This window comes from Balaenoptera musculus, chromosome 15 (assembly GCF_009873245.2).
Source record: "Balaenoptera musculus isolate JJ_BM4_2016_0621 chromosome 15, mBalMus1.pri.v3, whole genome shotgun sequence".
Classification (NCBI taxonomy): Eukaryota; Metazoa; Chordata; class Mammalia; order Artiodactyla; family Balaenopteridae; genus Balaenoptera; species Balaenoptera musculus.
Window position 1 is genome coordinate 33,053,326 of NC_045799.1, and position 26,875 is coordinate 33,080,200.

Sequence of the window (26,875 nt, forward strand, 5' to 3'; positions counted from 1 at the left end):
CTACCAAGTTCAACGCAGTTCACTTGGCACTGGTTTCTGCACAAAACGTTTCAAACTCAGTTCTTTTTGACATGGACCAGATTTTCCAAGTGCCCGAGCCACATCCAGGATTTAAGCTAGGCCTCAGAAGCTCAGGTGTTGCCTGAAGATTCTTCACTAACATTCACCTCTAAGGAGAGGCTGAAAGAGGAATTTCCAGTGACAGCTTCTGGCTCAGGGCCCAAGGGTCCCCAGCCAAGGCTGTCTCGAGGTGGCCCCCAGAATTGCAGAGATCTCTCTTCTCAAACAGTTTTGTTAGAAAATAAAGCAACAGCCAATGTTTTTGGGCATCTGAAGTCCAGCCAGGCCCCCTGAGGTTTGCATCCTAAAAGAACTTCAAAATGGAAACAGAGTCTCAGCCTTACCCTTGCAACCCACATCCTTTGTGTGACAGGAGAATATTTATAAAAACATAATAAAATACATCTGATATTTCCCTCTAACCCCAGTACTGCTTTTTACCTTCTTAAAACTCACTCCTCCCAACACTGATGAACCAAAACAGAAAATGACAATTGAGGCAGCTGTTAATTGGCCCACATTCACGTCTCAAGGCAGAGACAACAGAGCAAAAAGTAGAGAAAAAAAAAAGTCCTTTATCAGGTTTTGATTTACAAAGCCAGAGGCCTTTAGAGGAAAGGCCGTGAGTCACATAAACAGACACAAATCCAGAACACTGGGTAGTGATAAGAGCAAGGCTTCCTTACCCCACAGACCAGCCAAAGGCCGTAAGTAGACAGAAGCCCCTGGGGAAGCTGAGAGCCCTTAAGTTGGTGGTCTTTGGGGACGGGGCTGCCCTGTGTCCTGTTCTTCTCTCCCGGACTGGTTGGGATGGAGACCTCACTGGAAGCCTTGATGCTGGGAGGTGGTTTTCATGAAGAGAGAATGGAGCCCATCTTCCTGAGCCCCAACCCAGAATAGAAGCTGTTGAGACATGGAGTGGGTTTGAGGAATGGGTTTCCCTGAACCCCTGTGTCACTGTGTCTTTAGAAGGACTTAAGGGATCCCCTTTAATCCTGGCTGAAGGATCCCCAGGAATGGAATGGGACTTGCAGGTGGGGCAGTAACCAATGTCCAAGACCAGATGGGTCAATGGTCACCTTGGCAGATGTCACTCGGGACTGATGACACTGAGGGCCACTACTCTGACCCCTTGTCACCAACTGGTACCAGGTAACCCCACCTTTCCCCAGACCTTCACCCCCAGACTTTGACCTACAGGACAAAAGTGTATGCGGAGGCTCCCTCTGCCATTTTCACAAGATGGTAGTTAAAGGCACTTCTGTTAAGGAAAGACATATTTCTTTTCATACCTGAGTTTGGGGAATGAGATCTGTCCTTGCTACATGTGCATTTAACCTGTCTTTCCTTTGACTTAGCAACAAAGCAGATAAGCACACGGACAGCTTCTAGCCATGCACTTGCAGGTTCTGCAGGGCATAGCTACACGCGGAGCCTTAGAGCAATGCCGAGCAGTGTCCTCTCTCCCGCCCCGCGTTACAGAAGAGGTGAACTGAGGCCCCTTCCACAGGGGTAGCAGAGGGCAGAGTGAGGAGAGGGATGTGCTAGGCAGGGTGCTGGAAATGAGGCGAGGGTCTGGGTGTCCGGTGGTGAATATATGCTGTCAGCCTGGAATGTACACATGGTGCAGGCTGTTGACCCAACGTCCGGGTAGGCCCGCCCTCTGTGTAGGCCCAGCAGGCCTGCTTTGCTCACTCCTGGCCGCCGGTCAACTTGTGGAACAGGTCCTCGTCGAGCGTTTCATTCTGGTCCTTGGAGCGGGTGGACAGGAAAATGTAGCCCCCAATGTACTCATGCACGACTTTGCAATCCGCACTCAGGCAGGTGAATGCGATGGAGACATTCTGGTCAAATTCGATCGCCACCTGGAAGAGGAAGGCACAGGTACGCTTAAGCTCTGACAAGGACGAATGAGAAAGAAGCCGCTTGGCTGGAGATGGTCCCAGAGCTGAGGACTGCTGAGGTGCTGACAGATGGGTTTCCCCAAACCCTGCAAAACCCACCGCTTGCATCAAAGCTTACAGAAAACGTCTCTGCTCTCTGGGCGCCCTCTTGTGGTGTCAGCTTTGCTGCACACCGGGCAAAACATTCTTACGCTCAACACAAAAGATATTTCCTGTCTGGCTCTTGTTTAGATGAAAGAACTGTCTAAGCACTCCCTGTGTGGAGGGGCAGAGTGCTTTGCAGATTTTTTAGTGGAGAGGAAAAGGCCCACGTGAATTTTCCTACAGCCACGGCCCTCACTCCTTCCCAGCTGGAAGTCGTAAACTCTAACACTAGAAGAAACCGAAGCTTCACCCGTTCTCCACCTTGCCTGCCCACTGGAATCAGCTGGGGACCTTTAAGAATCACTGATCTACACAGAACATTCTAGTCTAGAACCCTTCATTTCTCCCAATTCCTTCTTTCCATCATCGAACAGTGGGTGAGTACAGGCACATGTGTCACTTAGATGTGATTTACAATTTCATTTCCAAAGGTCCTTTTCAGAAGACGGCCTTTCAATGAATTTTAACACAAAGTGTACAAAATGTGTTAGTTTACTAACTCTACTTTTGTCATACACTGGCAACCCCTTTAATATCTAGAGACTAGATATTATAAAATTAGGACCCATTTGTCCAGTATATACATAATATATACAGTAAAGTTAAACCAAAGGCACGTAACATAGAGCAATGGATAAGTTGAAATGTTCAATAGTATACACCAGCAAAAATCTTTTTCAAGGCTCATTATTTTGCAACATCTAAGCTTTTCAGATGTCCTGAGGTGACAATGTATGATAAAAAGTAGAGCTAGTGAATTAACCAATGGGTGAATATCTTTGTTAAAACTGATAAATAAAAGCAGCATCTTGGATATGGAATTGTTAAACCGTCTCTGAGAAATGTACGTCAGGACTAGCTCATTAGGTTAGCAGCAGAGGGGCAGAAGGAAGTATAAAGGGAGGCATGTATGTGGATGTGTTCGTATTTATATTTTGCTTTCTGTCTCATTTTTGATGGAACATTAAGGGAATGTAGTATTTTAATCATAACTCTGCCAATATCTTTATATAGAGGCCTGTTGCCATTTTTGTCTTTTATGAAATTTTTGTTGCCAAGAAAGGCAGGATTACATTTTTTTCCTTGTAGATTGAGTTGGTGTAGTGTATTCTTGGTTATCAAAATACTCAAATAGCTTCGTGACTTTGAAATGGTAAATATTCCTGATGTCTGAAAAAGCACAGTACATAACTGTATGATCTTACTTATATGGAAATGGATACTTAGTTGTATAGATACACAAATGAAACCTAGAAGGAGACATCAAATGGTAAACTGCTTATGATTATGGATGACTTTGTTTTTTGCTTCTTGTGTTTTTCGGTTTCCTATCATGCACATGTTAACTTTTAAAAAATAAATGTTATTTTAAAAACAAACAAACAAAAAAAGAATCACTGATCTCAGTAATTCCCAGAGTCAGATTCTTTTCTTTTCCAAACAGCGTTATTGAGGTATAACCGATGTATAATAAACAGATCTATTTAAGGTGCACAGTTGGATCATTTCTTTTTCTTTTTCTTTTTTTATTTTTTTTTAATTTTTATTTATTTATTTTTGGCTGTGTTGGGTCTTCATTTCTGTGCGAGGGCTTTCCCTAGTTGTGGCAAGCGGGGGCCACTCTTCATCGCGGTGCGCGGGCCTCTCACCATCGCGGCCTCTCCTGCTGCAGAGCACAGGCTCCAGACGCGCAGGCTCAGTAATTGTGGCTCACGGGCCCAGTCGCTCCGCGGCATGTGGGATCTTCCCAGACCAGGGCTCGAACCCGTGTCCCCTGCATTGGCAGGCAGATTCTCAACCACTGCGCCACCAGGGAAGCCCTCTTTTTCTTTTTAAATTGTAGTTGATTTACAATGTTGTGTTAACTTCTGCTGTACAGCAAAGTGATTCAGTTATACATATATACATTCTTTTTTAAACATTCTTTTCCATTATGGTTTACCATAAGATATTGAATATAGTTCTCTATATCCTATACAGTAGGACCTTGTTGTTTATCCATTCTATATATAAAAGCTTACATCTGCTAACCCCAACCTCCCACTCCATCCCTCCCCCAATCCTCTCCCCCTTGGCAACCACCAGTCTGTTCTCTATGTTTGTGAGTCTGTTTCTGTTTTGTAGATAGGTTCATTTGTGTCATATTTTAGATTCTGCATATAAGTGATATCATATGGTATTTGTTTTTCTCTTTCTGACTTACTTCACTTAGTATGATAATCTCAGGCTGCATCCATGTTGCTGCAAAAGGCATTATTTTGTTCTTTTTTTATAGCTGAGTAGTATTCCATTGTACCTATGTACCACATCTTCTTTGTCCATTCATCTGCTGATGGACATTTAGGTTGTTTCCATGTCTTGGCTATTGTGAATAGTGCTGCTATGAACATAGGGGTGCATATATCGGATTGAATTAAGAGTTTCATCAGGATATATGCCCAGGAGTGGGATTGCTGGATCATATGGTAATTCTATTTCTAGTTTTCTGAGGAACCTCCACACTGTTTTCCATAGCGGCTGTACCAAGTTACATTCCCACTAACAGTATAGGAGGGTTCCCTTTTCTCCACATCCTCTCCAGCATTTGCTATATATAGAGTTTTTAATGATGGCCATTCTGACTGGTGTGAGGTGGCACCTCATTGTAGTTTTGATTTGCATTTCCCAGAGTCGGATTTACATGGCCTTGAGGGTACAACCAGGTTTTCGAGTCACTGCCTTAGAGGCCATCTAATCTCAGACATTGTTCTGCAAATGAGTCCAGGTGGCCAACAGCCCTGCTGACAGGAATCCATGGTTCTTAAAAAAAGAAAAATGTGAGTCTCTTATCCTCGCTCTACACTGACAGCTTTATACTGGAAAAATGGGAATGCCAAAGAAATAAGGTAAAAATCCTATATCAGCAACAGCAGAATGTTTTAAATCATCAGGACACTCAGGTGTGTCTGACTTGGTCTAGCACGTCCTGTGATGCAGGCATGGCCTGACCTGGTTCCTAGGATGGAGATGATGGGGGCTGAGGGCTCCTGAACTCAGAGGCTAAGTTTCCTCCATTGGAGACACAGTTTCCTCCCCTGTGTACCTCGCTGGCTTCTCTGATACTTTTCCCCTTTGGGACTGGAATGCTCTCCAGGTGGGCAGTTGAACCTCTGAGTTCTCAACCAGTTACACCTCTTGGCAGCTAGTCAGATGACACCTGTTTGGATTTATTTTGTATGATATTTACATCTCAGGTAGTTTCAGCTAAGTAATTATCAGCCTGAATCTTACATAATCATACAATGAGTTGAAGGAAATTAATCAAACTGCTCAGCAATTTTAGAGTCTGTCTGTATGGAGACTAAGCCAACTTGTGTTAATTCAAAAGCATTTGGTCTGTGCTTGCTAGGAAACTGCCCAGAACTGCATGTGATTATTTTAGCAGACAATTACCACATGCTTGTGGTTTCTGAGTTCTAAGTATAATAACACCTTCTTAAAATCAAAATAAGCTGCAGTTCTGAGGGAACACACATTTATAGGCTCAATGCTGAATGTACCAAAAACTTTCACTTTACCTGCCGGATTTCCCAGTTTACATTCCACTGTTTCATATTTGTAAATCTCCATGTTGTAATTGGAATCCCAGTGGTTGCATCGATTCTAATCAACCTGTTATATGAAATTCCCAGAATGTCATCTTTCTTGCTTCCTTTAAATCTGAAAAAAAATAATTAAATATGTAACTGCTTCCTTAACATGATGTTCATTCACATACAACTTCTTAAAGATAATACCAACATTTCAAATCATTTCTGAAGAACAGACAATGAGGGATTAACTTTCTATAGAAGGGCATTTTTATTAGGATAGAATATGAAGGCTGGAGAGTAGGCTGTCCTGCAGACATTATGTAAGTGAAATTGACACCAGAGGAAAGCAAAATGAGGCAGTCAAGTCAGTTAATTCAAATTAGCACCAACTGTGTATGCTAGGTACCCTTCTAGGCACTGGGAATACAGCAGTGACCTAAACAGACAGAATATTCCTGACCTCATGCAGCTTGTGTTCTAGCTGGGGGAGAGGGTCATGAATAAGTGAAATATACATGCCAGATAAGGTCATAAAGGAGGATCAGGCACAGAAGTGGGACAGGGAATACTGGCAATGATGTAGTTACAATTTTAAATCGAGAGGGAAGATCTCAGTGAGAAGGGAGATTTGATCAAAGAACTAATGTCTGTGAGGGAGTGAGCCATGTGGATATCTGGGGAAAAAGTATCTTAGGCAGAGGGCACAGCCGGTGCAAAGGCCAGAGTTTCTTTTTTTTCCTCAGGCTCAAGGCCCTGCTAGGAGGCCAGTGTGGCTGGGCACAGTGAAGGAGGGGAGAGGATGTGAAATTCCAGCACTAAGGTCTTGTAGGGCCACTGTAAGGATTTGGCTCTTACTCTGAGTGTGACACAATGCCTTCAGATGGTGGTGAGCAGAGGCCTGACGCGGTTTGACTGAGATCTTAAAAGGATCACTCTTGCTGCTAAGTTGAAAACTTAGGGGACCCAGGAGAAGCAGAGAGATCTGGTAGGCACTGTGAACAGAGGTATGGAAGATTGTCATGAGCAGCCAGAAGTGTTTGGGCCATTTGTGACAGGACAGTATTCTAAAATTAAAAAAAAAAGAAAGAGTTCTACATTCTAGACCAAATGAGAATAAACTGGGCTCCATGAAACCACTTAAAATTGAACAGAAAGTGAGAGAGGCAAGTGAGCATTGTAATCACCTGACAAGGTAGTAGGTGAGGCCGAATTCAGGTAGAGACTGCCATGCCTGAATGAACCGCAGCTTGGCTTCGACCAGGGGCATCTGGGCCACGTTCTGATGGGCTTCCAGGATGCGGGCTGCCAGCTAAGCAGAAGTGGGAGATGTCAAATTCTCCTTAACAGGCACTGACTCTCTACAGCAATCATCCCGTTGGCCCCGGGTCCCCAACGAGAAGAATGAATGCAAGGCCCAACTACAGCTCCACAAAGACAATTCCTCCCATTCATTCATTCATTCATTCACTCTCTCTCTCTCTTTCTATAATACATGCAAATCACTGTGGAGAAACAGGAAGATGGACCAACACATAAGTATCTAAGCTTTATGTAGATGAAGAGTCCTGAGTTCTTCTTTCTGGGGTCTGTGGTCTCCATGGACAACGGTTCTACTTGAATCAGTTTATCTGTGTAACTTTCAACCCACTCTTATGGAAGCATAACTTAAAATTTTAATTTGTGGGGACTAAATCATTATTTTTAAATTAGGTTTATTCTGAGAATATTGCCATGTTCAGTTAGCAGTATAGTCACTGCTAACAAAATTCACATTAATTTCTTAATATCATCTAATACCCAGTTCACAGTCAAATTTCCCCATCCGCTGATTTTTCATGATGATGCTCTAAGTCATTTTAATTATTTATTTTATTTCAGAAAATACAGAATTTGCTGCAAACAATCACCCCAACCAGATTAGCAGTACCTGTTTAGACTTGTGCTTTTTTGCACACCTAGGTGACACAAAACATTCCGGGTCCATATCCATGTTTTCGAGACTGGAAGCCACCTGAGATGCTGAGTTCCGGTTTTTCATCCTCAGAAATGAAAGGATGTTAAGGACCTCTGGCTGGTAGGAGCTGTCTGCCATGGTTTTGCCCTTTGATGCCAAGATGCAGGCAGCCATCCACTGGGCATACTGACTCTCCTGCAGCAAACACCAGAGAGCTGAGAAGTAAGTTCAAATGCAAAGCAGCCATGCTGGGAACAGAGCAGGACCTGGGCTTTCATCTCTATGATACAAAACCGTCACCTTCCCAGCAAGGGAAGATACGAAGTGGCACACATTCAGACTGGCTGTTAACCACGTAATTTAAAGTCCAATGAGAGCTTTGGAGTCCTGTGTTGAATTTCTAGATACCATGGGGCTAGAGAATACGAATGCCAACTTTAAGAAATTCCATGCGGGGGCTTCCCTGGTGGCGCAGTGGTTGAGAATCTGCCTGCCAATGCAGGGGACACGGGTTTGAGCCCTGGTCTGGGAAGATCCCACATGCCGCGGAGCAACTGGGCCCGTGAGCCACAACTACTGAGCCTGCGCATCTGGAGCCTGTGCTCCACAACAAGAGAGGTCGCGACAGTGAGAGGCCTGCGCACCATGATGAAGAGTGGCCCCCGCTTGCCGCAACTAGAGAAAGCCCTCACACAGAAACGAAGACCCAACACAGCCAAAAATATAAATAAATAAATAAATAAAAATTAAAAAAAAAAAAGAAATTCCGTGCGGAGAAATTTGCATTTAAAGATGAACCAAGGAGGGACTTCCCTGGTGGTGCAGTGGATAAAACTCCATGCTCCCAATGCAGGGGGCCCGGGTTTGAACCCTGGTCAGGGAACTAGATCCCACATGCATGCTGCAACTAAGAGTTTGCATGCCGCAACTAAGGAGCCTGTGAGCCACAGCTAAGGAGCCTGTGTGCTGTAACTAAGGAGCTGATGAGCTGCAACTAAGGAGCCGGCCTGCTGCAACTAAGACCCGATGCAACCAAATAAATTAAAAAAAAAAAAAAGATGAACCAAGGACACAAAGGAGCTCCATGGGGCACAGACAGGTGAAAACCCAAACTACCCGATAGCGTCCTTGACACGTATTTCCATTTTCATATCACATCTTATCTCTATGACAGAAGAAAATGAGGAAAAATCATTAACTGACTTCTCATATTATTTATCCTCTGGCCTATCCTTAGTCAAGATTCTAATCCCATGGTAAGAATCAGGTCCATTGGTGGTGCTGAACCAGTTAGTGGTGGCGTCTATTGTTCTTTAATGTCTGTGCTCATTTGTTACCTCAGGGAGAGAAGGGGAGTGGTCCCAGAAGCCGAGGGGATGCAGGTGAAGAGTCGAATTAATTCTTCAGGGCAACAGTAGGTGTGGTTCACTGAATCACTGGCCTCAATCTTCACCCTCCTAGCAACCACACCTCTTGCTATGTAATTTTACAGTCCCTCCCACCAGAGCCAGAGTGTAATTTCCCATCTCTTGACTTTGGGCCTGGCCATGGATGTGTTTTAGTCAGTGGAGCATGGGTGGGAATGACAGTGTACCTACTGATTGACTGCAAGCTTAAGATTTAGGAGGTCTCACACGTTCCCAGTTCCCCTCTGGCACTTCTGCCATCACTATGAGAAGAGCCTCCTCCTCAGGCAGCCTGGGACCCAGAATAAATCCCATGAGCTCAGCCTGCGATAAGGAGCCAGCCGAGCCAGGTGGATGGCTTGAAGCAGATCTGCCCAGATGCCCTCAGCCTGGATCACTCAATCCCCAGCCCACCTGCAGAATGTTTATTGGTATGTGTCTTTGTGATTTTTGTGATTGTTTGTTACAAAGCAATAGCTGACTGATGAGTGCTCTCATTTGAGAAAACACCTGAGACGGTTTGTCCTGAGGCTTAATAAAGGTGAAGTGACTTACCATTTTTGTGGTTTTACTTACATGGTCACATCTCAGATATACTTCATTCATACCATCAGCAACCGGGATTAGTAACTTGATTCCAAATTTTCTCCCTGCTACATTTACATCTGGTACAACTTCACAGCCTGAATGATAAAAGGCAAGGACAGAACTGAGTTCTGAGAGATCTCTTAGACAAATATCAGATGTGCATCTAAAATAAAGACTTTGAACATAAGCTCCTCAGATTTGGTTCTCTTCTGAAAAACTGAGGAGCAGGCTGATAACATTAATTAAAGGATAACTAGATAAGTTATGAACATAACATGGATAAATAAAAATATTTCTTTTATGGATTTCTTAAATAATCATCAGTTGAATTCATTTTTCTGGTTGATTTGGCTATTCTAACTCATATAATCGATTATTGAATATAAGCTTTGAAATGAATTAAAGCAGAGGGAATCCTCTGATTGTCACAATGATAAGGGAATTGAGTGCACTAGTTAATTAAATTTTTAGTTAATGGAGTTACCAGTACACTCACAGCCACTTTCAGAAATCAGGCACAAAAGTGATACTGAATTAGACATAACTGTTTTGGAATTCAGAGCGCTTTTCAGGATCCAACAATGTCTCATGTACTACGTTTATGACACCAATTACCACCACTTCAGAGACTTGGACACACTGGGAAAGAAGGGACAGCATAACACAAATAACCATTCACTGGTTTGCATTTCAGGTCCATGTTTCACAGGGAGGAGGAGCTGCAGGCAGGCGGCCACCGACAACCTGTGACATAAGAGGTTCCTCTGGGAGTGAACCTGCTTCACCGGTGGGAGTCTTGGCTTTCTTCCGCTTGCTGGGCCGTGACAAGTCATACAAAGATATTGGACCCTCTTACCTCTAAGATTTAGTTTTTCTACTGGTTCTCCTTGTTCAAGTTCCTTATTTTTAAAGTAGGCTATAGACGTGTCTTTAAAGACGAACCAATATTGTTTGAAAGCTTTTAATATTAGCTTCTTGGGCCTGCAAATTAAAGTACAGTAAGCATTTGAAAAAGCATCCAGAAATGTAGGACACATCACAAATTCAAGTGGATCAAGATGCTCTAGGGACCCTTTGAAACAACATCCTCTGTATTTTTTAAAATAATTTTCAAATTGCTAACTCATTTCTAAAAACTGAAAATGGGGTTTTGATATGAGATGCAGAAGTTAACACAAAATCTCAGGATCTAGACCACCTGGGGCTACACTCTGGCTCTGCTACTGTATAAATGTGTGACCCTGGGAAAGACACTTCATCTGTCTGGGCCACATGTACTGCTTCCATGTGATGGGAGAGTATCAGCCTCCAGTTCACAGGGCTTTTGTGAGGATGGAAAGAGGTTATCTCTATAAGGTACCTGGCAAACTGAAGTGCTCAACAAATTATTATTATTATTACTATGATGATGATGTGAGAAACATCCATGAATCTGGTGACATCTAAAATTTCAGTTTACTTCTTGAATCTGAAAAAGCTGTCTATACGGACAACACAATCTTCAGATTATCAGACATAAAAATCAGATATAAAAGTACTTTTCTGTACTTTCCTCTTGACCCTTAAGAGGAACCATGAGAAAATTCCTAGTGAGCCATGGAAATCACCAAAATCTACAGCTAATCTACATAGAATCTACTCTTATTAAAAAATATTTTGACACAACATTGTAAATCAACTATACTTCAATTAAAAAAATATTTTGGGGGAAGATCTCCAACCATGATATCCGTTGGGGCCAGAAAACTTTGTACTCTGGGCTAGACAAGGTTGGCGGTGCCAATGGCAAGCCTCAGCTGGGTCATTCAAAACAGAAAACAAGAGATTGAGCTGGGGAGTAGGGAAGGGGATACAGATGGACAGAGAAAAGGTAATAGGAATTGTATGTGGTTCAGTGGAACAATCCCAGCCTTGGGGGTGCATCAGGGTATCTCATGTCTGAGGGGTAGATTTCTGCATTCAAGAACAGAGGAAGAGAGGAAGCTTGGGCTTAACTGCACTCATATATAATTTGGGGTAAGTCTTTTAATATGTCAGTACTAGTCTTTCATTAGCTAAAAATGTGCTATCCTTAACAACAGGATAAGGGAGAAGATGTTCGTTAAAAAAACCAATGTATTACAGGAGATTATTATATCACAATCACACAATAAAATTGAAAAACATTATACGGAGTTAATATTTCTAGGATTTAGAAAATCACTACATTAAAATAGTATTTATCATGTTGAGAGTTGTAGGTAGTATAATTCTAAGGAACATATTTAAAAGGTTACTTGTCTAAGAATCAGATTCTCCAAAGTTAATATTTTCAAAATAAAATCTAAAGACACGGCCTACAACCAAAAGACAGTGAAGTCTCACTTTAGTCCTAGGCATCTAAATATTTCCATTCAGAATTAAGAATGAAACTCTGCTTCTCTATTTTAACTGGACTTTAAGAGTACCAAAAGATCTTAAATTCCCTCTACTATTTTTTTCCAGGTTGGTTCATCCTCCAGCTGCTTTCGCATATCCCCAAAACTAATGATGTTCCAGAGGCTGAGGCAGGGCAGGGAAGGAGGAGTGGAGAAGGTGGCTGGGTGGGGAATGGTGCACACAAGAATGAGACAGTTTTTTGTACACTGAAAACTAGATGATACTGTTGAAAGAAATTGGAGAAGACACAAATAAATGGAAAGATATTCCATGATCATGAATTGGAAGAATTAACATTGTTAAAATGTCCATATTACTTAAAGCAATCTACAGATTATATGCAATCCCTAACAAAATCCCAAAGACATTTTTCACAGAAATAGAATAAAAAATTCTAAAGTCTATATGGAACCACAAAAGACTCTGAATAGCAAAAGCAAACCTAAGGGGGAAAACAAAACAAAACAAAACAAAATGAAACAAAACAAAAAACAAACAAACAAATGAAAAAACAAAGCTGGAGGTATCACACACCCTGATTTTAAACTAAATCACAAAGCCATAGTAATCAAAACAGCATGGTATTGGCAGAAAAACCCATGCGGTTATGGACAATTAATTTATGACAAAGGTGCAAAGTACATACAATGGAGAAAGAATAGTCTCTTCAATAAATGGTGTTGGAAAAACTGGACTGCTACAGGCAAAAAATGAAACGAGATCACCATCTCACACCATACACAAAAAACAACTCAAAATGGATTAAAGACTTGAATGTAAGTCTTGGATTAAAGACTTGAATGTAAGTCTTAACCATACCTAAAACCATAAACTACTAGAAGAAAACATAGGCAGTATGCCTATGTTTGCTAACATTGCTAAGACATTGGTCTTAGCAATATCTTTCTAGATAAATCTCCTCAGGCAAGAGAAACAAAAGCAAACATTTAAAAATTGGATAACATAAAACTGAGAAGCTTCTGCACAGCAAAGTAAACCATTGACAAAATGAACAGACAACCTACTGAATGGGAGAAGATATTTGCAAATGGTATATCCAATAAGGCATTAATATCCAAAATATATAAAGAGCTCATACAACTCAACAACAACAAAAAACAAACAACCCAATTAAAAACCAGGCAGAGGAGCTGAATAGACATTTTTCCAAAGACATACAGGTGGCCAACAGGTACATGAAAAGATGTTCAACATCACTAATTATTAGGGAAATGCAAATCAAAACTACAAGGTTAAAATCATCTCATGCCTGTTAGATTGGCTATTATAAAAAATACAAGAAATAACAAGTATTGGTGAGGTTGTGGAGAAAAGGGAACCCTCATACGCTGTTGATAGGAATGCAAACCAGTGTAGCCACCATGGAAAACAATATGGAGATTCCTCAAAAAATTAAGAATAGAACTACCATATAACCCAGCAATTTCATTTCTGGGTATTTATCCATAGAATATGAGAACACTAATTTGAAAAGATATATACGCCTTTATGTTCACTGTGGCATTATTTATAATTGCCAAGATATGGAAACAACCAAAGCATCCATCGATAAATGAACAGATAAAGAAGATGTGGTATGTATATGTATATGAATATATACATATATATTCACAATGGAATATTAGCCACAAAATAGAATGAAATCTTGCCATTTGTGGCCACATGGATAGACTTTGAGGGTATTATGTTAAGTGAAATAAGTCAGATAGAGAAAGACAAATACCATATGATTTCACTCATGTGTGGAATACAAAGAACTAATAAAAAAACAAAAGACAAAATAAATGAACACACCAAACCAAATCAAAACAAACACCTAGATAACAGAGATCATAGTAGTAGTTACTAGAGGGGGAGGGGTGGGGCAGGGATGGTGAAATGGGTAAAGGGGATCAACTGTATGGTGATGGATAGAAACTAAATTTTTGGTGGTGAGCACACTGTAGGGTATACAGGAGTAGAAATATAATGTTGTACATATGAAATATATAATGTTATAAATCAATGTTATCTCAGTAAAAATAAATTTCAGAAAACCAAAAAACAAAACAAGCAATCAATAAATGTTACCTGAAGAATGACAAAAAAAAAAAAAAAAAAGAAAAGAGACAGTGTCAAATACTCATGGAGCTTGTAAGTAAAAGAGGGAAATGTATAAGTAAATAAATATAATAAAATGTGGTAAGTCATACAACAAGGACATAGGAGTGGTGAGTAACAGAGTACACAACATTTAAACATAGAATGAAGGATCAATAAGAATTTGATGGGAGGAACAGGGAAAAGAAATTTCAAAAAGTTCAGGGACTCCCCTGGTGGCACAGTGGTTAAGAATCCGCCTGCCAATGCAGGGGACATGGGTTTGATCCCTGGTCTGGGAAGATCCCACATGTCATGGAGCAACTAAGCCTGTGTGCCACAACTACTGAGCCTGAGTGCTGCAACTACTGAAGCCCGTGTGCCTAGAGCCCGTGTTCCGCAACAAGAGAAGCCACTGCAATGAGAAGACCGCACACTGCAATGAAGCGTAGTCCCTGCTCACCACAACTAGAGAAAGCTCACATGCAGCAACAAAAACCCAACACAGCCAAAAATAAATAAAATTAAAAACAAAAAAAGAGTTCAGGCAACTGCATGTGTGAAATGCAGAGACGAGTCAGAGACTGGCACCTTGCTGGTAGGAGTTGGGTCAACACTTCTTGGACATCTGCCTCATGCTGGGTGCTAGGCTGAGCCATGGAAATGGGCAAAGAGGCAGTTTCTGAGGCTACAGCATTTCCATGTGTGGGGCTGATGGGGACCAGAACAGCAAGTGGACCAGGGCCACGGTGGGACTCTGAATGTCCACCTAAGGAGCTGGGCTTTATTTTCTAGAAAAATGGTTCTCAAATTCTGGTGTTCATCAGAATTGGAAGGGAACTTGTTGAAGATATACAAGCCTGGGCCCAGTCCCAGAGTCCTTCCTATTCAGCAGGTCCAGGTTAGGGCCCAGGCATCTTCATTTTAAGTAACCTTTCCTAACCTGGTTCCCTCGTTTGAGAAACACAACTCCAGACCAGTGATCTCCAAACTAAAACATGGCACACCCAATCCTTAAAATATTTTGAGTACCTACCCCCTAACATATTTACGATTATTTATTTGTAATATTTGTAATATATACATTACAAAACTTATATAAACCTAAATTAAAAATAAATATATATGAAAAGTTTGGTTTGTTTCAAGAAGGGAGGTTATTGCTCAGTTATACAAACCCCAGTGGAGGAAGCACACTGTTGGCCATGTTTACTAAATCACACTATTCATATTTTAATGCCGTCTACCTGTTTGTGAAGGTTTTTGTTGAAACAAGGCTGTTAATTTCCATCTTCCCTGATGTCAATCACTCACTTATGCAAATTGATCAGGATATGTTGCACTTTAATATTTTTAATAAGTGGGTTTAAAATACACTATCACTCTTAATTTGGATGCTTTAACACAGAAAAATTGTTTCCAGGTTTTAAAGGTGAGCAGATAATATTGTTTTAATAGGCAGTATCATTATTGGCAACACTGTGGCAATGGAAACATTTCCAAATAATTGTTTCAAAATGTTCTCTTCACAGCATTAATATCTTTCAAAAACTGGTTATTTTCTCACTCATTTTACAATCACCTTTTCCTAAATGACAGATTAAGTGCATTTATTATTTTGAAAGTATCTGGAGGCTCACTACTGATGGCCACTTATCATTACAGAAAGGTCACAGATTTGGAACTTCTTTTTTTTTTTTTTTTGGCTGCATTGGGTCTTCGTTGCTGTGCATGGGCTTTCTCTAGTTGTGGTGAGCAGGGGCTACTCTTCGTTGCGGTAGCGGGCTTCTCATTGCAGTGACTTCTCATTGCAGAACACGGGCTCTAGGTGCATGGGCTTCAGTAGTTGCAGCACGCGGGCCCAGTAGTTGTGGCTCTTGGGCTTAGTTGCTCCGTGGTATGTGGGATCTTCCCGGACCAGGGATCGAACCCGTGTCCCCTGCATTGGCAGGTGGGTTCTTTTTTTTTTTTTTTTTAATTTAATTTTATTTATTTATTTATGGCTGTGCTGGGTCTTCATTTCTGTGCGAGGGTTTTCTCTAGTTGCGGCAAGTGGGGACCACTCTTCATCGCGGTGCGCAGGCCTCTCACTATTGCAGCCTCTCTTGTTGCGGAGCACAGGCTCCAGACGCGCAGGCTCAGTAATTGTGGCTCACGGGCCGAGTTGCTCCGTGGCATGTGGGATCCTCCCAGACCGGGGCTCGAACCTGTGTCCCCTGCATTGGCAGGCAGATTCTCAACCACTGCGCCACCAGGGAAGCCTGACAGGTGGGTTCTTAACCACTGAGCCACCAGGTAAGTCCCTAACTCTTTTTTTTTTTTAAAGTATAACTCTTACAGGTAATTTTGCATGTGATAACCAGTGAGCCTTAGAGTAGGACCAAAGATTTTCGTGGTCACCCTCCATCTCTTTAAAAATACTGTAAAGATTCTACCAAATTTAAGCGTCTCATATTTATGAACTAAATCACACTGACAGTCTTCTATAGCACATTGGGTACGTCTGACTGGAACTTCTTTGCTACAGTAACCTGATTATGAATGACCCCATGAATGAGTTTTATTTGTAACCTCTCCCTATAACCCTGCTGTGGAGCCATTTATTCCAAGGTAGTCTCTCCAACAGTGGTTACACCTTACAGTTTGGGGATAAATCATTGTTTTTACTAAATATGTAATTTACTATTAGGATTGTATCTTGCCTGATTTATATTTAAGGGTTTGTAGCAAGTAAAATCTTGAGAGATTGGGCATAAAGTTCTAGATTGATTGATTGTTATCTTCTCTTAGCCCTTTCAAGATATCTTCCAGCCAACAAGAACTGTTTTTCCTTTATAGGAAATCTATCTTTTCTCTTTGACTTTAAAGACTTTCTCTTACCAATGGTTGGCCATACCAAGATGTACGTTTATACTGATTTATTTTGTTGGGATTTGTGATTCCTGAATTTAAGGAGTTTGTCTTCGACAATTATGGAAAATAAGCATTCTCTTTGGAATGTTTGCTTCTTCCCCTTTTTTCCTTCTGAAACTCCTAATTGAACCTTCTCATTCTATCTATACCATATCTTCCACCTCTACCTTTCTAAGTCCTCTCTTTGTGTTTTGAACTTGATGTTTAATACATGTATTCAATTTTAAATTTCTATGACTATATTTTTCTTTTTTAGAGTTTCTAATATTGCCTTTCATTACAATTTTTACCTTTCAATGTACTTAATGATTCTAAACATACTCATTTTATGGTTTCTTCAGATTGTTCTATTACCTAAAATTATTAAAATGGCTAATCCTCTTATTTATTGGGCCTACTGACTTTTCTTTATGGTGGTTCATGAACTCACATGGTTAGTAATTTTTATTGGGAGGTTGTTTGTTTGTTTGTTTTGGGGGTGTTGCTGTTTTCTGTAGAAGGCCCACGCATGCTAGATTGTGAATATTTCCCTCCAAGTATTTTTGCAATTACATTTGCTAGGGTTTCATAGCTTTTGTGGTTCTGGACCAGTTTGTGTTTTATTTTTCAGAATTCTCTTATCATATAAGACATTTAAATTTAGATCTACATCTGTGTGTGGCACAGACCTTGGCTCTGATTTTTCAAGAGACATTTCATCTCCCCACACAGCACTCTATGCAAGGATGAACTTACTCTTCCTTCGACTGATGGGCAGTTTTTCTACTCCCTGTTAAGCAGAGAAGGCAGCTCTTGCAAGTTTCTGCCTTTAGGCAGCAGCTTCAGTCCTGGCTCACAGCCTTACAGGAGGCAACCCCACCTTGAATCCTGTGTGGGGATTAAAATCCCAGCCCTGAGCCATAAGAATCAATGTTCATGGCCAAATCCCCCTGTGCAGCTGAAGCTTCATTTGTAGAACTAGTTCCCTCTTCGTTTCCTGCAAGCTGAGATTTCCCAGTCTCACTTCAAGATCAACTTTGTATTGACAATTCTTTTTATCTTACCCAACGTTCAAATGAATTTATAGTGAGACTGAGATTTGCATCAGATCACAGGCCATGTTGCTAGGAAGTGAAGTCCACTATTTATATAGTGGTTCAATAGATGTGGTTTAGGGGGAAAAAAAGAGGTTCACTGTCAAAGAAAAAAAAAATTAAAAATCAAAGGGTTAGTTCAATGCTCTTCTCCTGCTGAGGAAAGGAGGCCCAGAGAAATGAAGGGTCTATAAGGGTCACACACCCATTAGCAGCAGAGCTCCACTCTCCAACATCTTTCCTCCCTTCCCTTCTCCTTTTCTGTTTTATCCCCCCTCCCTTCCTCCTTTATTTTTTTCTTCCAGAAACCATATTATATATTACATTCAATGCCTTGAAACCTTTGGTAGATAAAGTGTGTCCCCTGGTGAAATATGAGGACAACTTCATGAGTTTTAGCATAATAATCACCCTAAAGTGATACAGATGCAGGGCTTAATTTCAGGATATCGTTTCCTTCATCAAAAACATCTATAGGAAGAATATTGTCATCATTTGGTTTGTGAAGAGCTCAATTTGCTCTATATAGAGAATACGGCAATTGAATTTCTTTTAAGAACAATTATTAATAATTTATTAAGATATATTTGTGGATTCAAATTATTATTATTTTTCTGTAGCTCTGACTATAACAATATGCGTGGTTGCAACTACTTATGCCGCAGAAGTTAAATGAATGACCCTATTGTTTGGAACCATCTGCTAAAATCACACTAAAAAAAAAAAAACCTTGTAGAAACCCAGTGACAAATATTGTTACCTTCGGATGCTTGTTTCTCATTTATAGCTGATTCATTGTTCATTCTTTCCAAGTCTTTCTTTGCATCATATGTTAGAAAAAGCGACTTGTGTTTCTTTTCAAGCCAACTGACTCAGTGAAGTGTCAGCTTGTTAAGAAAAGTCAACAAACCATAAAGTAACTGATAGAACTTCAAAGGGACCCTACTCCTTTCATCCTAACCCACCTTGGCACCATCACAAATGTGGCAGCCCTTTCTTTCCATGAAGAAGGTAAAAAACTTCTCTGCCTTTTTAACAGTTTCAGATTGACCGGAGGTGACTGGGGAGTTTATCAGAAATACTTTAACAGGCGAAGGTAGATAAACTAAGGTGACTACTCTTTATAAGCCCAGGATCAAAGTTCTAGAGGCAACTAATTTTTAAACCATGAAAGAGCTTTCAAATGGTGTGAGAGTCCTGAGCAGGTGGACCATAGAAGGAATTCCAGTCTGGCATATGTGTTCAGTATCACTGACCCCAGCCGTGTTTACACCATCATTTAATGAGCCAGGCACCATGCTCAATGCTTCATATGCATCATTTAATTTAATTCTCCCAACAAGCCTAAGGGGAGGTATATCCCCACTTTATAGATCAGGAAACTGAGGCTCAGGGACATAAGGACAATGCTCGAGGTCACCCAGCTGGTGTGCATAGTGGAGCTAGGACTCCATCCATTGCCTGATGCCAAAGCTCATGCTCTTACCTTTGAACCATGAACCTGCCTAATGGATGTTCAATTTAAACTCCTAGACTCTTTACCTGCAAGATTTTGCGTAACTTCTTTCCTCTTCAAGGGTGACTTACCTAAATAATCTGAGATTATCTGCAAGTTTAGGGATATCAGTAATGTCCTCCTAAGGAAAAGCAGATGACATTTGACAAGCAGTAATTAGACAGGTGGTGCTGATACTCTGTACCTGCACTGTCCCACACTGTAGCCACCCGCCATGTGTAGCTATTTACATTAGAATTAATGAAAATTAAATAAATTGAAAAACTCAGTTCCTCAGTCACACCAGCTACATTTCCAGTTGTTACCCTGGGGGTGAGGTGGGGGAGGGTTAGGACTGGGATCGGGCACATGTGGGGCTTCTGGGGTGACTGGTAAAGTTCTAGTTCTTGATTTGGGTGGTGACTCGGGTGATAAATTAATAATAATTTGTTAAGCTGTATGTTTTTGTATTTTTTACTTTTCTGCGTCATATATTACACAAATGAAAAAAGATTTAAAAAACTACCACACACTATCATTCAAGTTAAAAATTTGAGTTAGAAACTACTAACTTGGGGCTTCCCCGGTGGTGCAGTGGTTAAGAATCCGCCTGCCAATGCGGGGGACACGGGTTTGAGCTCTGGTCCGGGAAGATCCCACACGCCGCAGAGCAACTAAGCCCGTGCACCACAACTACTGAGCCCATGTGCCACAACTACTGAAGCCCACGTGCCTAGATCCCGTGCTACTCAACAAGAGAAGACACCGCAATGAGAAGCCTGCATACTGCGATGAAGAGTAGCCCCTGCTAGCTGCAACTAGAGAAAGCCCGCGCGCAGCAACGAAGACCCAACGCAGCCAAAAATAAATAAATAAAATAAATAAATGTATTAAAAAAACTACTACTTTTATGTATAAACAAAATATTTTACAATGTTTACATCAGAGTGGATAAGTCTAGCTATATCTAGTTCACTGATTAAACTCTCAGAAGGAATCTCGTTCAAAGTTCATTCTGTGGTGTAGGTTGGTGCCTGTCTTCAAACTGAAAAGACTACTGTTTGGCATCAAATAAAAATACTGAGTGAGGTGAGAAGGGAATTTTTAATTTATTCTAAGAAGGATGACTTTTCCATTGTAAGGATTTAGTGGAGGATGTAGACAAAAGAGAAGTCCAATTTCATGGGGCCCATGTCTCTGATAAATGTGATTCAGGGCCTGAATCTCTACAGAATCTAGGAATTCAGTTTGTATGAAGTATTTGCTTTGGCATGATACCAATTTCCTATTTTAAGGAATTTAACCATAATAGAACTCACATTAAATACAAAACTATATAATGACTCATTTTTATCTATTACTATTTATAGCCAATTACAATGATTCTACCTCTCTGATTCAATGTGATTAAACTAATGACTGAGGAAGTTAAACAAAAGGGTGGCTCCCAACGAATGAATCAAACAAGGAGGGGCACTGCAATTATAAAGCTGACATTCAGCCAGATTTCTTGGATAAGGAGCAATAAAGATGATAAAACAGTGTTATTTCTTTATGTTTTACTGGAGAGTTTTTCTTTATTTACTAAAGTCAAAAGGTTCAGGAATTTTTTACAATGTCCAACCTTGCCCAGTTGAAATGTATGACTAAGTCAACAAATCATATGGTTTCTCTACTTTCACAGCTACCTCATTCTTCTAGACTTAAGAGTCAATTCATGTTCCACACTAGTGAAATGGAGCCCTCAGCAGTCTTTCCCTCATACAAGCTAGCTTATCTTTAAGAAGAAATACAATATGAAAGAACTGTCATCGAGAGTGATGAAAATACCTTACCGTCTCTTACAGAGCGACCTGAGAAAAGCTAGTCAGTTCTTGCTAGGTTTAAGTTTGTCAGATGAAGAGAGTATTTTCCTTTTTCAAAATCAGACAAAATATTCCCTTATTTATAATAATAAAAAAAACTCATCTATGTTTGTCAATCAGTCAGAGCAAAGCCACAATTCCGAGTTATCAGAAAAATTCATACCAAAGTGTTGTCTGCTTTTCCACCTTCCAGGGTCACTTCCAAATTAGAAAGTGCTGCTTCTACTTCGTCGACCTCAGACTCATTTGTAAAATCCTGTATTTCAGTAGACAACGACAGTTTGCTAATGTGATACTACAACAAAAACAGAGGTTTTAGGAATGTTATAAACACAAGGGAATCCATCGGTCATTTCTTCTTTGAAGACAATTCCCCTGTAATACTGAACATCTCCTGGAAGGAGATCTCCCAGCTATGTAGGGAAAATGAAATACAATTTAAATTATTCTGAGATTTATGGTTAGTCATGTTCCAACTCAGTTCTTTTCCATCACTGGTTGAACTTGTAGTGCAGAAGAGATGAGGACGGCAAGACTGATGCCTTATAAGATGTGCATGTGGATGGGTTATGAGGAATATTTTAAATTTAAATTTACTACCCTCATTTTCAGCTCTTTTTCAAAGAAAAAAAATCAGTATGAAGAAAATGAAACTTTAAGGAGAACAAATTTGCTTTGTCTCCTTTCAGAGAAAGGTACCGAGGTTCCCATACCTGTAGTGCTGCGAAGATCAACATTTCTTCCTCTGTGCAGTCAATTTCTTCTAAGAGAATGGCCCACCTGGCTTGTTCATAGAGTTGGTTTATTCGGACAGCATCGTACTAGAGAAAGAAATAGATATATGTGTGTGTATGTATGAGGGGGCATATTTACATTCCACAATACAAAAGATCTAGAATAACTGAGGCCAATCCTTGTTAATCAGATGCAATAAACTTTAGTTCAGGTAACTGAAAGAAACCCCTCTATCTTTCCACTGCCCCAGCTCATTTTACTTATGAATTAAGAACTTTCTTTCTCAAAATATTTTCCTGAGCTTCTTCAAGGGGCCAAACTGACCCATCTTAGATTCCAGTATTTTCCCTTTCTTATCACACTTCTATTGTTGGGAAACACAGGTAGTGAAATGGTTTATGTGATAAGTAGTATAAGGAGAAGGGGTCCCCAGGCTGATCTGTAGACTCTGTAAATCTAATCAGAATCTGACAGGGGTTTTTAGTGGAACTTCATGCAAGCTGATCAAATTGGGCTGGAAGAGACAATGTTCAAATATCTCCAAGAACATTTTGAAAAAGAACAATGCTGGGGAGACACTTGTCCTCCCAGATATTAAAATATATAATAAAGTGGCAGCAACTAAAATAGTGTGGTATTGGTATAGCAATGCACAAAATTTCAATAAAGCAATATCTAGCAACAGACCTATGTATGTATATAATTTAATATAAAATAAAATGGCATTTTATCAGCAGGGGAAGAAAGAATTCAGCACTGTAACAGTGTTAAAAATGCCAAGCAATTTGGAGAACAAAAATCGAAAATCACAAAACAATTTTACACATCCAAAACACATAAATTACAGATAGATTAAAGAATCTAAACATGCAAAACCACAATGAGATACCACTTCACATCCACTAGGATGAATCTAATCTAAAGGACAGATAATGACAAATATTGGTGAGAATGTGGACAAATTGGAACCCCTGTGCATTGTTGGTGGGAATGTAAAATGGTGTAGCCTCCATGGGAAACAGTTTGGCAGTTCCTGAAAAAGTTGAACATAGAATATTATCCAGCAATTCCACTCATAAGTATATACTGAAAAAAATTGAAAACCGGGACTCAAACAAATACTATTACACCAATGTTCATAGTAGCATTATTCACAATTGCCAAAAGCTAGAAACAACCAAAATATATATCAATAGATGATTGAATAAACAAAATGTAATATATATCCAATACATACAATGGAATACAATGGAGTATTATTCAGCCTTAAAAAGGAAAGGAATTCTGATACATGCTACAACATAAATGAACCTTGAGGACATTATGCTCAGTGAAATCAGACAGACACAAAAGGACAATTATTGTATGATTCCACTTATATGGAGTACCTAGACTAGGCAAATTCATACAGATGGGAAGTAGGATAGAGGTTACTAGGGGCTGGAGGAAGGGGAGAATGGGGAGCTTTGTTTAATGGGTACAGAGTTTCTGTGCAGGATGATGAAATAGTTCTGAAAATAGTGGTGATAGTTGCACAACACTGTGAATGTACTTAATGCCACTGAATTGTAGACCTAAAAATGGTTAAAATGGCAAATGTTATGTTTTGTATATTTTATCATAATTTAAAAAAGTAAAAAAAAAAAAACACCCCAGACTTGTACATGAATGTTCACAGCAGTATTTTTCATAATAGCCAAAAAGTAGAAACAATCCAGATGTCCATCAGCCGACAAATGCATAAATACATATACATATAATGGAATATTATTTGGCAATAAAAAGAAATGAAATACTGATACATGCTACAATATGAATGGACCTTGAAAATATTAAGCTAAGTGAAAGAAACTGTCACAAAGTACCACATAGTTTGTATATTGTATAACTCCATTTACATGAAATGTCCAGAATAAGCAAATCCATAGAGACAGAAAGTAGACTGATGGTTGCTTAGGATTGGGAGGGTTGGAGGGAAATGGGAAGAGACTCCTAATGGGTGATGGACTTCTTGGTGGGATGATGAAAATGCTCTGAAATTAGATAGTGGTGTTGGTTGCACAACTCTGTGAATATACTAAAAAACACTGATTTGTACATATTAAATGGGTGAAATGTTGGTATGTGAAATGCATGGTATTATGTGAATTATATATCTAAAAGCAGTTATAAAAAATCTAAAGATAACAATCAAAACTATTAGAAGGAAACATGAGAGAAAACTTTTTGTAATTTTTCAGCAAGGAAGCCTTTTCTAAGCAAGACAGGAAAACTTTAGGTTATGCTGCATAAGGCTGAGTTGACAATCAATAACTAAACATTATTAAGTGAAAAATACCCTGAAGAAGATGATATGTTTCTAAGATATAGATTGAAAGAAAATATCTGCAATAAAAAAGGTAATATCCATTTCACACAAAATGCTCCTATAAATAAATACAAAAAATATAAAGAGTTCAATAGAAGATGGGGCAAATATATATATCAACGGGCAATTCACAGAAGAAACCAAAATGGCCACATAAACATTAGAAAAGATTCTCAACCTCACTAGTAATCAGAGAATTCAAATTAAAACAAGAAGACATAGGGCTTCCTTGGTGGTGCAGTGGTTAAGAATCCGCCTGCCAATGCAAGGGACACAGGTTCGAGCCCTGGTCCGGGAAGATCCCACGTGCCATGGAGCAACTAAGCCTGTGCGCCACAACTACTGAGCCTACGTGCTGCAGCTACTGAAGCCCATGTGCCTAGAGCCCGTGCTCCACAACAAGAGAAGCCACTGCAATGGGAAGCCCACACACCACAATGAAGAGTAGCCCCCGCTCGCCGCAACTAGAGAAAGCCTGCGCACAGCAACAAAGACCCAACACAACCAAAAAATAAATAAATAAAATAAATAAATTTATTTAAAAAACCCCCAAAAAACAAGATGACATAATTTCTATTTTCTTATCAGATTTACCCAGGCTGTAAGTACTGATAATGGCTGGTATTGGTGAGGATGTGGTGCAAACGGGCACTTACACATATGAGATCAGTAGGAAGAACTTTGGCGGGATATTTAAATGGTTTTTTTGCCCTTTCATGAGCATGTCCACAGTTACTATTCTAAAGAAATGCAAAGCACTCATCAAAGACACTTGTACAAGAATGTTCACAGTTTTTGAAAGAGGAAACATTACAAGCAACTCACAGGTCCTGATAAACTATAGCTTTTCCTTTGATTATTTTGTACTGGTTAAAAAAAATGAGTCAGACACATATGCTGACATGAAAAGATGGCCGTGATATATTATGAAGTAAAAAGAAGTGAGCTACACAGCAAATACATGATCCTATTCATGTAGGCAGAAAAGATTCTGAAAATCTGTTCAAAAATACGTTTATAAATGTATGTGAAAAAATCTGCATGAATGATTAATCATTAAGCTGTTAACTGTGGTTAGTTCTCAGGAGAAAGGTCATGGTAAAGGACTATTTTCCATTTTTACTCTAAATAATTCCTTTTTAGTTTTAGCCATTTTTAAGTGTACGGTTCAGTGGCATTAAGTACACTCGCATTGCTGTGCAACCATTACCACCATCTGTGTCCAGAACTCATTTCATCTTGCAAAACTGGAATTCTGTACTGATTAAACAATAACTCCTATGTTTGATTTTCTTTCTTTTTTTTTTTTTCATATTGAGGCTACACTTTACTGTATCCTTTAAAAAAGATAAAATGTTGAAGATAACATGGGGGAGAAATAGAAAGATAGTCAGAATACCTAAACAGGTCTATCACGGGTTGGTTGGCATGAGTTTGTTTTTCCTTTTGCATTAACTTTATGTACACTAGGGAAAAAGGTGACAGGGAAGGTCAAAATCCGCAGTGAGCTGAGCCTGGCAAGCGGTGCTGCTCTTAGGCCAGTGGGACTGTGACCTGTCCACAGGCTCCCTCCTTCTCAGCATTTCTAAAGCTGCTTGGAAAGGAGGGCAAATGCAGATCCAGGGGTGTGGTTTTCAGGAGGCTGGAACAATAAGAATCTTAAGAAAGTCTGTCCTGGTTTTGTGAACTTTGACAGGTGTCATGGAAACCCTCAGGAGTTTGCCCCAGAATCCTCCAAAAACAAACCAAAACATGACACGCATAAAAACATTCATGGTATCATCATTCATAACAGCTCCAAACCAGAAACAACCCAATGTCCCTCAACTGGAAAATGGATAAACAAGTGTATCCAAATGTGTCCATCCACACGATAGGACACCATTCCGGCAAAACCACAGATAAACTTCGAAGTCATCATGCCGAGAGTCCAGATACAAGACTACACACTGTATGATTCCATACGTGAAATTTCTAGAAAAGGTAAAACTCAAGACGGAAAGCAGACCAGGTGCGGGCTGGGGCTGGTGGCAGGGACTGACCACAGATGGGTATGAGGAAACATTTTTGGGTGACACAAGTGTTTTAAAACTAGACTGTGGTGATGGTTGCACAACTATATAGATTCACTAAAAATCACATTGTACACTTACAATGGGTAAATTTTATGGTATGTCAATTATACTGTAATCCAAAGACATGACAACTAAACAAACCACACACACAGTGCACACCAAAACCAGGCACCCAACCCCCAACCGTCTCTCCCAAAAAGGCCCC

At 40.0% G+C, this 26,875-nt stretch overlaps 1 protein-coding gene across 6 annotated transcripts in view; it reads right to left on the reverse strand.

The window, feature by feature from the left end:
- Positions 1-503: 503 nt before the first annotated feature.
- The window catches only part of FERMT1 (fermitin family member 1), a 47,806-nt gene continuing 21,434 nt past the window's right edge, over positions 504-26,875 (reverse strand). For 4 of the 6 annotated variants that reach the window (XM_036826937.1, XM_036826934.1, XM_036826935.1 and 1 more), the window contains 10 exons: positions 22,206-22,313; positions 21,656-21,787; positions 19,720-19,769; positions 10,485-10,609; positions 9,617-9,723; positions 7,608-7,829; positions 6,865-6,989; positions 5,666-5,807; positions 1,756-1,925; positions 504-963 (listed from right to left, as the gene is read on the reverse strand). In XM_036826937.1, coding sequence (XP_036682832.1) covers positions 912-963; positions 1,756-1,925; positions 5,666-5,807; positions 6,865-6,989; positions 7,608-7,829; positions 9,617-9,723; positions 10,485-10,609; positions 19,720-19,769; positions 21,656-21,787; positions 22,206-22,313 — 1,233 coding nt within the window. In that variant the 3' untranslated portion in view covers positions 504-911. Of the gene's footprint in view, positions 964-1,352; positions 1,926-5,665; positions 5,808-6,535; positions 6,673-6,864; positions 6,990-7,607; positions 7,830-9,616; positions 9,724-10,484; positions 10,610-19,719; positions 19,770-21,655; positions 21,788-22,205; positions 22,314-26,875 lie in introns of those variants that run through there. The other 2 variants (XR_005016594.1, XR_005016595.1) reach the window with 2 other exon arrangements.